The 11,408-nt window shown below is 41.4% G+C and overlaps 1 protein-coding gene across 1 annotated transcript; it reads left to right on the forward strand.

Moving 5' to 3' along the window:
• The first annotated feature begins 51 nt into the window (after nt 1-51).
• On the forward strand, nt 52-2,635 carry LOC108595089 (glycerol kinase). Its single transcript, XM_017980241.2, has 5 exons — nt 52-393; nt 523-651; nt 713-1,057; nt 1,120-2,140; nt 2,200-2,635. Exons 1-5 carry the CDS (start codon nt 316-318, stop codon nt 2,415-2,417), a joined length of 1,791 nt encoding a protein of 596 aa, XP_017835730.1. The 5' UTR covers nt 52-315; the 3' UTR covers nt 2,418-2,635.
• The last annotated feature ends 8,773 nt before the right edge of the window (nt 2,636-11,408 follow it).

An 11,408-nucleotide genomic window follows, 5' to 3' on the forward strand; every position in this document is an offset into this window, starting at 1 on the left:
TGATTACACAGCTCTTTATGAACCAGGCCAACACTAGTTTGAATACCGCTGCTTAAATAACAATCAATGAGTAGTTTAAATAACTCAGATTTTTTTAAACTATGCATCAAATTTAATTGTGCACACAAACGAATTTACTTTCGGCGGCTGGAGAACAGCGTAGTGGACAGTGTAGTGAAAGCATATGCAGGGTCAGCGGCCAAAAACAAAAATTCAGCGGCTTGTTAGCAACGCAATTACGCGCGCGTCTGTGTCGCGCTTGAAGCAAAACGGCACGTGTGCTTGATTGCAAATAAAATTTTTTTTTAACAAAATATGAACAACGGCCGCTATGGTAGATTTGGAGCACTTATAGGCGTTGCATATGTAAGCAGCACCCACTGCCGTTTTCTGGTAAGAGTCCAAAAGCCAAATGTATACAAACGAACGCACATTGCAATACGCTCAATTCACCAATACACGCCCACACGTACATGCAAGCATACAAACACAAGCACTCTGACTCAATACCTATTTCCATAGATTTATTCAACAGAAAATGCCGAAGTGCTGGCCTATCATGAGCTGAAGCTGCGACAGATTGTGCATAATGCCGGCTGGCTAGAATACGATCCCGCCGAGATATGGAAACTTATGCAAGAATGCATTGAGGTGCGTAATAAACTATTATATCATCCTCATAACCCTCCGCATGTTGCGCTTGTATTTGTAGACTGCGTATAAAAACTTGGTGATATTGGAAATCAATCCGAATGACATCATTGCTGTTGGTATTGTTAATCAGCGCGGCACCACAGTGCTCTGGAACAAACAGACGGGTCAAGCTCTGCACAATGCCATCGGCTGGTCCGATTGTCGCAGCACCAGTCTGCTTAAGACACTGCTCCATAATGTCAGGCATAACGTAAACTATGTGCGCTATCGCAGTGGCTTGCCACTGAGCAGTTGCTTTAGCGCGCTTAAGATTCAATGGCTGCTTGAGCATGTGCCAGCAGTGTCCAAAGCCGTAGAGCAGGATCAATGTTTGTTTGGCACGCTAGATTCTTGGCTACTCTGGGTAAATACGCTAACAGTTTGTTACAGAACACAGTTTAATTTATTTCCCTTTTTAATGCATAGAATCTAACTGGTGGAGCTGAGGGTGGTGTGCATTCCACAGATGTCACAAATGCACACTACACATCGCTTATGAATTTGGCTACACAGAAGTGGGATACAAAGCTCTGTAAATTCTTTAAACTGCCTATGGATATACTGCCCCGCATTCGTTCCAATTCCGAAATCTATGGCTATATTATGGACGGATCTTTGGCCGGATTACCTATTGCTGGTGTTATAGGAGAGCAGCCATCTTCATTGTTGGGCCAGTTATGTATTAAGGCAGGCCAGAATGTGTGCACACTTGATGACAGCTGCTTTGTGCTGCTGAATACCGCTCAACAAATGATTGAATCAACACATGGACTGATCACGGGCATAGCACACAAACTGGGGCCAAAGACTGCCACGCATTTTACGCTCGAAGGCGCCATTTCCAATGCTGGTTCCACCGTAAATTGGCTACGCAAGGGATTGCGCATCGATACTGAAATCAATTCAAACGATAATGTGGTTGAGTCGCTGAACACGTATATCGGCGAAAATTCCATGATCTCTTCATCTTGTTCCTCAAGCATGCTCAATGTGGAATGCGGACTAGCAGCCAAGCGTTCGGAAATAACATTCGTGCCGGCTTTTCATGGCATGTATGCGCCCTATTGGCGCTACGATGCGCGTGGCATACTGCTGGGGCTTTCTAGTCAGACTACGGCGGAGAATATTACACAAGCCGCCTACGAGGCAACGGGCTTTCAAATATACGAAGTACTGGAGGCGTTCAAGCACGACACACCCAATTGGGATCCGGCTAGCTTACAGCCAGTGCTTACCTTCGGTGGCGAATATGCGGAGAACAGTCATTTGGTGCAGTTTATTGCGGATATAATTGGCTGGATGCTGGAACGACCGCAGACAACATCACCCGCAGGACTGGGAGCCATGATAGCTGCTGGCATTACAATGCGCGTGGTAAGCTTGCAGGAAGCGACGCGCTTGTATGCACCGCCCACAGATGTATTCTCGCCCACAACAACTAAAAACCGTAAGCAACTAGCAACGCACCAAAAGTCAGTAAATCAAATTTCAATAATTGAATTGCAGGTCGTGAGCTGCTGTATCGTCGCTGGGATTATGCGGTTAAAAAGTGTTTGCAGTGGAATAACTATGAGACCTATGAAGCAGATGTGGAGCTGTTTGCACAACGTGAGCGCGATCCCACTTTACACATACGGCGCTCCATACCTGGCAGCGTGTTTTTGACCACTTCCTTTGCATTGCTGTTGGTGGCCAGTTTTTTGAAGAATAATCCATTGACTTAAAGTTCAGCTTTTAGTCGCGCCCAAAGCAGAAAATACATTTATCAACTATAAACTCTAGTCACAACAGCTATATATGAATGTATGTGCGCTACTCAAAATTGTATTGGTTTAATTTAGATTTTAAGTTCAAATTCATAAATATTTAATTCAATTGTAATTACGCTTGCAGAATATTGTAGATAAAAAAAAAGTTGTGTGATCGTATGTACAAGCTATATACATTATAAATTATATTTATTTACTTACATGCTCATAGTTTAACAGCTAATTAATTTCAAATTGTTAACAATTATGTATTTCAACTATAATTTATTTATTTCAATTTTTTTAAACGAAAGACAATTGTTAAAGCTGTGCAGCAGCACAAATTGCAAAATACAATAAGCAACGTTAGTCATAGATATCAACATATATATATTATATTGTTAAACTGAATAAAAATTAAACCAAAGCAGCAGCTAAAATTGTAAATTAAAGATTTCAATTTAAAGTGCCTGCTGGCGCACAAGCATGTAGCATGTTTGCTTGCTCCAACTGCCTCCGTGTTTGCCAGTTAATTAGCTTGCCAGGAGGCGCAAGCAGGCAGGTAGGCAGGCAGGCACCTGTGCTGCTGCTCCTGCACCATTGACTGCAGCTTAAGTTATTGCGCTTATTGTTGACACGCGAATTCTTGTTGTTGTTGTTGTTGTTGCCAAGACAGCCTGCACTCCCACTTGAAATTGCCAGTCAACACTTTAGCACCCCCCGCCCTAACCTCGCTGCCATTACACGCTACTGTCTTTGCTGCACATCATCAGGCGCATGGCAGTCGGCAACGGAGTTGGAGTTGAAGTCGGAGTCGAGGCACTCTTTCAAATGAGTTTTTATGCGCGCGCGTTGCCAACTGCGCTACACTTGACGGTAAAGTGTACATTGATTGCTTATGCAGCGCATGAAATTTCTTAGCTGGCAGCGACTGTCAAGTGTCGCATATGCCTTGCCTACAAATCTCAGCTATGCACATTGGCAGTGGCGCTGGCAAATTGGTTTGCATTTCAAGACAAAAATGATGCAGTAAAATGCGAAATTTGTGCAAACATTGAAGCAAACCCGTAGCCCCAACAACAACATACCACACGTATCTGTCATGTGGGGAGTGCATGACACAAGACGCCAGCAAGTCAACTTTGCACGTAGTCAATTTAAATAAATTAACACGTTGTAACATGCAAGTACACACATACATATGCAGCAAATGCGTCCCACTGTGCTGCAAAAAAAAAATAAAAGAAAATAAATTTGACATACCCACATACCCAGCAGTCAGGCTATGTATTTGCTTTCGATTATCTTCCCCCGTAACCTGTGCCCGGCGTATCCATGTCTCTAGCGTCTGCGGCTTGCCTGGGGTGGCTTTTGTCGCGTGCAATGTGCATTGCTGCATAGGGGCGTGTTTACGGAAGGGCTGTTGCCGCATACGCATAAATCCTCAAGTTTATGGCATCAATAAATGTCGCAGCACAATAATGATTTCGTCAAGTTGCCATTGTGCAAGGGCCAGAGGCCCAAACATCCCACTCTGTTCATGCTTGCATTCAAACATTGAGCGTGCTAGTTGGGTGGGCAAAGCGCTTTACAATTTGTTTGCTCAGCCAGCGCTATAATTATTAAATATTTTCAGTCTTGCCTGATTAGAAATCGACCCACAATAAGGCAAAGGCTTCGCACATTGAGCGTACAATTTATTTATTCACTTGAATGTTTATGACCAACTCATCAGCATAAGCGCACCAATGCAGTAAAGCAGGCGCTGAGGTTTTTGCTGTTTGTTTATCAGTGGGCGCAATGGCAAAAGTTTTACGCACTTTTTACGAGCCGCCCTCGCATGGCAGGCAGTCATAAAAACGTCGTAAATTCGCTGAGCGAAAGTTTTTCCAAGCATGAAAGCCTGGCAAGGCTTTTGTTTGGTGTTTGTAGCGTAGGCAGGGGGCGTGGGCATCGTAAAAACCTTAATTAATTTTCTAATCAACATTTTGTTGCATGTAAATCGTCTGCTTAGCCAAAGACTTTGTTTGCCACTACATATACGCGTATGTGTAGCATTATTTTAGGGTTTTATGCTTCTGGCTCCATTACACTCAGTTTATGCTATAAGTCATAATAAGAGCTACATAACGTGAGTTAAGTTGGGCGCCAACAATTGCTGCAAACTATAATTTGGTTGCTGCGCAGGCAAAGAGTTTTATGTAGCATGATTTAATTTGAAGTTGTACTTACGAAAATGCGCATACGCGCTGTTGTTCAACGCATTAATCTGCGTCTGGGGCCAATTAACAACACAATGTGCATTTTGTGCAGCGCTGCAAATTAATTTAAATATTTAAAGACTTTAATTATTTTGAACTACCCAGACAACGGGGCGCAGCAGAAGTGGGTGGGCCACTGTGACAACGCAGCGAGCACAGTCAAACAGCCAAGCGTAAACTTAACTGACAAGTGGAGACTTAACTTCCATAACAAATTGCATTCCAATTGCAGGTTGCTGCAAACTCCGTTATGCCATACTGTCGCTGTCACATCCCATCAGGACATGCAGGCATAAACAAATACAGATACACAGACATACGCAGCACACGCAACCATGCTGTTAATTTAAATTGCTTTAAGAAGATGCAGAAAATGCAAGCAGCAGAAAAAATGCAAGTCTAATGTTTGTAAAGCAAGCTAGCTGCTACTCAAATACCCTGTAAATAGCAAACTTAAAGCTATTTTGTGTGAGAGAGAGATAGATAAAGAGAACTAACAAGCTCAAAATGTTATGTTAACATTAACAGACCGCTTGTGAGTTCTGTTATGCTGCGCGACAGGCTCAAAGCTGTTATGTTATAATTAACAGCGTCAGCACATCAGCTGTAAAGTTTCGATACATTGCCAGCATAGTTTATTTCTCATACGACCCGTTGCACTTAAAAACTCGCCTAGGTAATGGTTACAGCTGCAATGCTCTTGAGTTGCAGACACACACACACGCCCCCATGCTCATGCATGAAATAACGCTAAAGGGTGTGAAAATATGAATGCAACCAAGAATGTTGTGCACATGCCATGCATGAAAAAGCGCTGAAGACGCGCATAAAAAAGGAGCACACAGTGAAAAGAAAACAAAATTATTTATTATGCAACTTGGCAAGTCGAGACAGCAGCAACAGCAGCAGCACACATGCTGCACTCTGTAACTAACTGTGGGGGTCATGATGAGGGGCATGAAAGGTGGAAGGTAAGCAACCACAGTTGCCATCTCAATTGCAGTTTTCTGCGCCGAGTCCTGCAAATGGCATAAAACTTGGCTGTGGTTAGCACTTCAGCTCGAGTAGCGTCTGTGGCGTTGCATAAATATTTAAAAGGATTTTGGCAGCCTTGCATTCTGGCTTTCAATTATACTGAAACTTGCTTGCCTTCCAGCAAGTAAATCGCTATGCAAATACAAAACAATTAGAGAAAGTTAAGTTTGTATGTACTCTTAGAAAAGTTTGGAGTATAGTTGAAGTTTTATGAGATGCAAGTTAAGAATAGCTATATTTAGCTTAAAGAAGGTAATTAATTATATCATAGGAATTTTTTAATAATACAAGCCATTAACGAAATGTGTAGTATATGCAGTTGAAAAATTAGTTAAATTATTAACATTACATTATATTTTTCACCGTAGTTTTTCAACCAAATCACAAAGAAGTTGAACGAAATAAAAGAAGTTTTGTATTATTTCCAATGTTGATTATTCATACGCATAAATCCAATAATTTGATTGTCCTTTGCGGCAAAAGTTGCCAAAAGTTTTTGACATTATCTGCCATTTGACAAAGTTTGAGCGGGCGGCAAGCTCTGACAACCCTTTAGGATGCCAACGGCTAAAAGCCAAGCAAGTTATATTACGAGACTCAACTTTATTAAAATTCAAGAGACGCCGTCGCAGTCGTAAGAATCAAATTAAAAAAATGAGGAGCGTCTGCCAGATAGGAGCCAAAAGGAATAAAAAAAAAATCTATGTACACACATGTGGCACATGTCGCCTAAAATAAAAATCGATTTCAGTTTGAGGAGTTTGGAGTTGAGCGCTGAGTGGTGGAGCCTCATCCGCATTGCGGCTTCAATTCAATGATTTGTGGCCTGTGGGCGTCTTAATTTATCAACATTCTGCTGAGTTCACTGAGCAGCCCAATCGGGATGACAAAAGTTTTCCAAATAGTTTTGAGCTTAACAAAAGTTTAACTTTTATTCAGCTACTGCTTTTTTGGCAAATAAATTTGTATGCTGCAGTTGGCCAACATGAAAAAGTTTTTGTGCAGTTCCCTCTTACTTTTACTACTTGAGTTTTTAAGGCTTGTCTAGCAGCTTGTTGGCGGCTTGCTGCGGGTGTTAACTTAATTACACCTTGACAGTTCTTGGGCATATTTTCGAGAATTGGCTCTTTTTCAGTTGAAGTTTTAAGTCTTGCCTGCACTTTGAGCATTTTTTTGGGCACACAATTGGCATTGAAAACTACAACACAAACACTGTCAGCTTGTTGCTTTCACTCCTTGTCCTGGTAAGGACTGACTGATGCCACACAAGTGCACGTCTTGACATAGTGCTACCTTTTGTACTCACTTTCCTGTTTATTTCCACCGAAGTGTGCTCAAATTCTTGTAGACTATGTAAAAGTGCAGCGCATGTTTCCTCTTAAAAGGTTTACCCTTCAGCCAATGTGGTGTCGAGCTGTAAGTAACAATCGCTGTAATATTAATATTATAAATAAGGCACACATAAGTAGAGGGAGCTTTTAGTAGAATAAACTGTAAAACATTTTAAAACTTAGATAACAATACTGACTAAAAGCGAAAAGAGATGACTGACCTGTCAGCCTCACAGCCTCTGATACTTTGCGCTTTAAGCTGCTCTTGTTTTTCATTTGTATTTACTCGATCGCTCTGCGCTGAATGAACTCTCCATAGTCCATGGACTTACAAATGGCATAACATAATAAACTTTTGCATATTTATGTTTGTTATTTCACTTAGCAGAAACGGTTGTTTATTTTAAAACCAAAGTAATTTTATAAATTGCTCATTTCTAGACCAAAGTAATCTCAGTTGTGCTATGCACAAGGGCTGGCTCATAATGTTTTTTTTTTACATTTTGAATATTGTTATTAGACTTACAAACATCCCTATTTCAAGTAGATTTTTCAATAAATATTTGATGACATACACATGCCTGAACAATGTTTCTTTATCTGAGCTCTGAGCGCTGATTGTGAAGTAAAATCTTTCCAGTCTTACAACCTCAACATTACTTAAAGTGACGTATTTAGCCATTTTCGTATGTCTTAGACTTGAAATGCCTGCAGACGTAGCTAATCGCAGTTAATGCATAAAATATACCGAAAATTCAACAACTTTGCTCTTACTTATGTATGCATTCCACCTTTAGCACGTGCTCATTTCACAGTTTACAGTTAGCCTAACAACCTGCCTGGGAGTTCTCCAAATTATCATATTCATGGGCTCAGTTCTATGGTTCGGTTCTGGCTATTGAGCTTGAAAGCGTCGCGGAACACAAAGCAGCCTCATTTACCGCTAATTTCACAATGCCTGGCTGGCATTTTGCCACACTTACCGTTATTGCCAGCCAAAGATATTTCGGCAAAACTTACACAATCTGTGTTGAGCTGCGCTAAGCCAAGGCTAAGCAGCGACTCAATAAACGCCCGCACAGATATAAAAACCAAATGGTAAACATCACCTGAACACAGTTATTCTCCCAACTCCCATGACATCGCTGAACTCCAAGGGCCAACACCCACCCCAACACACAAACATGAATGCAGCCCAACCCTTTGTTTTTTTTTTTTTGGTTGTTGCTAGAGTCAAGGCAAATGCACGAATAAAGCTCGGCGCTAACTCCATTGAAGCGAGTATTTTCCTAACTCCAAAATCAACTGCATACGTTTAGGGAGAAGCTCGCTTTGGTACATAAAACCCGTCAGGATTTTTTTTATAGCCAGCCAGCAACACGAAAGCTAAAACTTTTGCCTTGGGTGTCCTTCGGCACAAGTCTCGTGGCGTGGCTCGTAAAATTTTATGCGTTTTTTGCGCTCGTCGCTTTTGGGGCGTTGAAAATGAAAATTGTTACTATACTACACCAAGTTGAACTGAAGCAGAACGCAGAAAGACAGAGAGAGCAGCTGCAAATAGAAAGAGATGCAGCACATACATTCAAGTCCAAGTCGAGTGGAGCGTTGAGGACAACAACAGCAGCAGCGATGATGTCGCCTGCCAGCTGCCAGACTGCCATTCAGAAGGGTAGCATAGAACGCTCCATTCATATACATTGTGTGCATGTATGTGTGAATGTTTTTTGGTTTTTATAGCCCTAGCGAAGTAGAAATGTTTAAACCGGGGCATATGCGTTTTCAAACAACAGTTGAGAGAGTGATCGGTCTGCTAACTGCGAGCTCTGTTAAAGTTTACATAATAAATGTACAAAGAGCAATCCGGCGATAACATATTGACGGTTAACAGAAGTGCAAGCAGTTGAGAGAGCGATCGTATTCCTAACAGCGAGCTCTGTTAAAGTTTTGCATTTTTAGTGTGCAAGCTGTTACTGTTAAGTGCAATCAGACGATAACATATCGAAAACTGTTTAGCGGCTGACTTTTATTTCTTTCAGTTTTATATTTTGTATTTTTTTTTAAAGCATATTCAATAGTCGCTCATGCTAACGCGCTCTTTTGCTGACTTGTTATAACTTTGCTTGTATTTATTTCACTTGAAGCTTTATGCAGACGCTAGCTAGCTGCTAGCTGATGTTTCATTTGTCCTCTCTGCCGCTGCCGCTGCCTGTGCGTTAATGAGTCAACACAAAGGGCTCAGCTGTTTTTGGTTTAATGCATGGCACTGTCCCAACTCATTTCCACCCCCGACACCGCTCCACCAAAGCACCTCAAGTGGGGTGCGTTTCGCTTCAATGTCGCCGTTGTCTGCACTTAAGTTGCGAGTGTTTTGTTCTAAAATAACCGACGCTTAAATCCTAAGTTGAAGACACAGCTCACCTGCCTGTCTTTCTGTCTATCTGCCTGTCTGTGAGTCTGTGTATTTGTTTGTTTGTGAACCGCGCTCAACGTTGACATGCCACAGTGCAAACTGTCAAGCTCGTTTGACAGTTTACCCTCATTTAACGCTAATTAGATTTCGCTTTCATTCTCATGCGTTTTATTGACCACTTTAACCCAAACTCATTACACTTGTCTTAGCAACAGTGCCTTTAAAGTCAGTTTCATTTCGGCTTTTCATAATTTCGACCACTGTGCTGCGGCAAAAGTGTCGCATCAGGCAGATATAAGCCGCTAATAAACATAAAGTGGCATCAACGTCAAACTAACCACAATTCTGGGGTTGCAAACAACGCGTTGTTCGTATTGAAATAAAATTTCTTTTGCGTGCTGCAGCTGAAACGCAAGCGTGTGGCAACTAATTTAATTAAATTTATACGCTCAAGCTGGCTTTACAGCGTGGCACGCAGACAAGTTGCAGATATTTTTTCAATTTTTGACTGACTTTGATAATTAAATTAGTGCAAGATTTTCAAGTTTTTTCAATTATTATGCTTACATTTTTATTTAATTTTTTTTTTTGGCATGGCCTATAAACACAATTCAAAAGTTTTGTTTTTGTTGCCACGGCGGCACTAATTGCGCCAGGGCGAACACATAAAAACGGGAGCAAGCAATCAAATGTGCTCGGTGAGCACCACCAATCCCCACCAACTGACAGCAATATGATTATGTGAAGTTGCGGTAACAAATGAGTCTGCGATGTGCCTCAATTATGTGCCAGAAAGTGAGAGGCAGCATTGCAAAACTTTTTTGCTTGCCTGCCTGCCTGCCAGGCTGCTGATGAATGCGAAAATATGTTTTGCTCGACTATATAATGAGCTGTTGTTGTTGTTGCTCGCTCAGTGTTGCAAGTTGAAGTTGCCCTGGCTGCTGCCATCAATCTGTAGCAGTTTTTGTTTCTTGCGTTTTGGGGCCAACGAGTTGAGTTGAGCTTTTGGCAAGTCACTTAGAATTGTGGCATATAAAAGCCTTTAATTTAGCGCGTAATTTATTTGGCAAACATTTACCGCTGGCAGTCGAGTTGAGTTGCATAAATTTATGCACGCGGCGTATGCGTAATGTTGTAAACGCCGTATACGTAATTTATGTTTTATATATGCGCAGGTAAAAGCTATAACAAAGTGCCATAGGTCAGGCTGCTGGGCATGTGGGTGGGTGGTATGAGTAATGCACATTTTACGCCCGAATTACCAAAACCATTTAGGCGATTTCTACCTCTCTTAGCTATATAATATTAATAAATTGAATGCCATATGAAATGGCTGCATGAGAAAAAAAATATATATATGCATAGATATATGCCTATGAATTTGTTTTTGTGTATTAAGCTTAGGCAATTTGCTTGCTGCAGCTGACGCAAACTAACAAATATTGCGCATACGCCATGTGTTGCGACAGCATCATGTATATTTGAGCAGTTACAATTTTGACAGCGCCTAAAAACGACAAACACAAGTGCAAATTGAAATACAAATAGTCAATGCACAGTCTGGCCATAAATATTGTATGGATTTTAGCATTTTGTTTGTGCCGTTGTTTGCCCATAGCCATTGCCATTGCATTTAAGGCTTTAATTTAGAGAGGCAGGCATTTTGTAAAGCGCTGTTTGCTAATTGCTCATAACTCTAAGCGTCTGGCTCTGAAATTAAAATACTTGTTAAGCCAAGCGCATTAGGTTGATACCAGATTTTGAGCCGAAATACGCTTACAAGGAGCTGTTAGCTGCTTGCAAATAAATATGTAGCATACTTTTAAGGGCACGCAATTTTCCTAGAGCATTTGACAGGCGGTTCTTAGGCCCAAAGTGTGTTCAATCAAGTTGCTGCTGCTTAGGTTCGCCAGGCATTTGAAATTCATGG

This window comes from Drosophila busckii, chromosome 2R, assembly GCF_011750605.1.
Source record: "Drosophila busckii strain San Diego stock center, stock number 13000-0081.31 chromosome 2R, ASM1175060v1, whole genome shotgun sequence".
Classification (NCBI taxonomy): Eukaryota; Metazoa; Arthropoda; class Insecta; order Diptera; family Drosophilidae; genus Drosophila; species Drosophila busckii.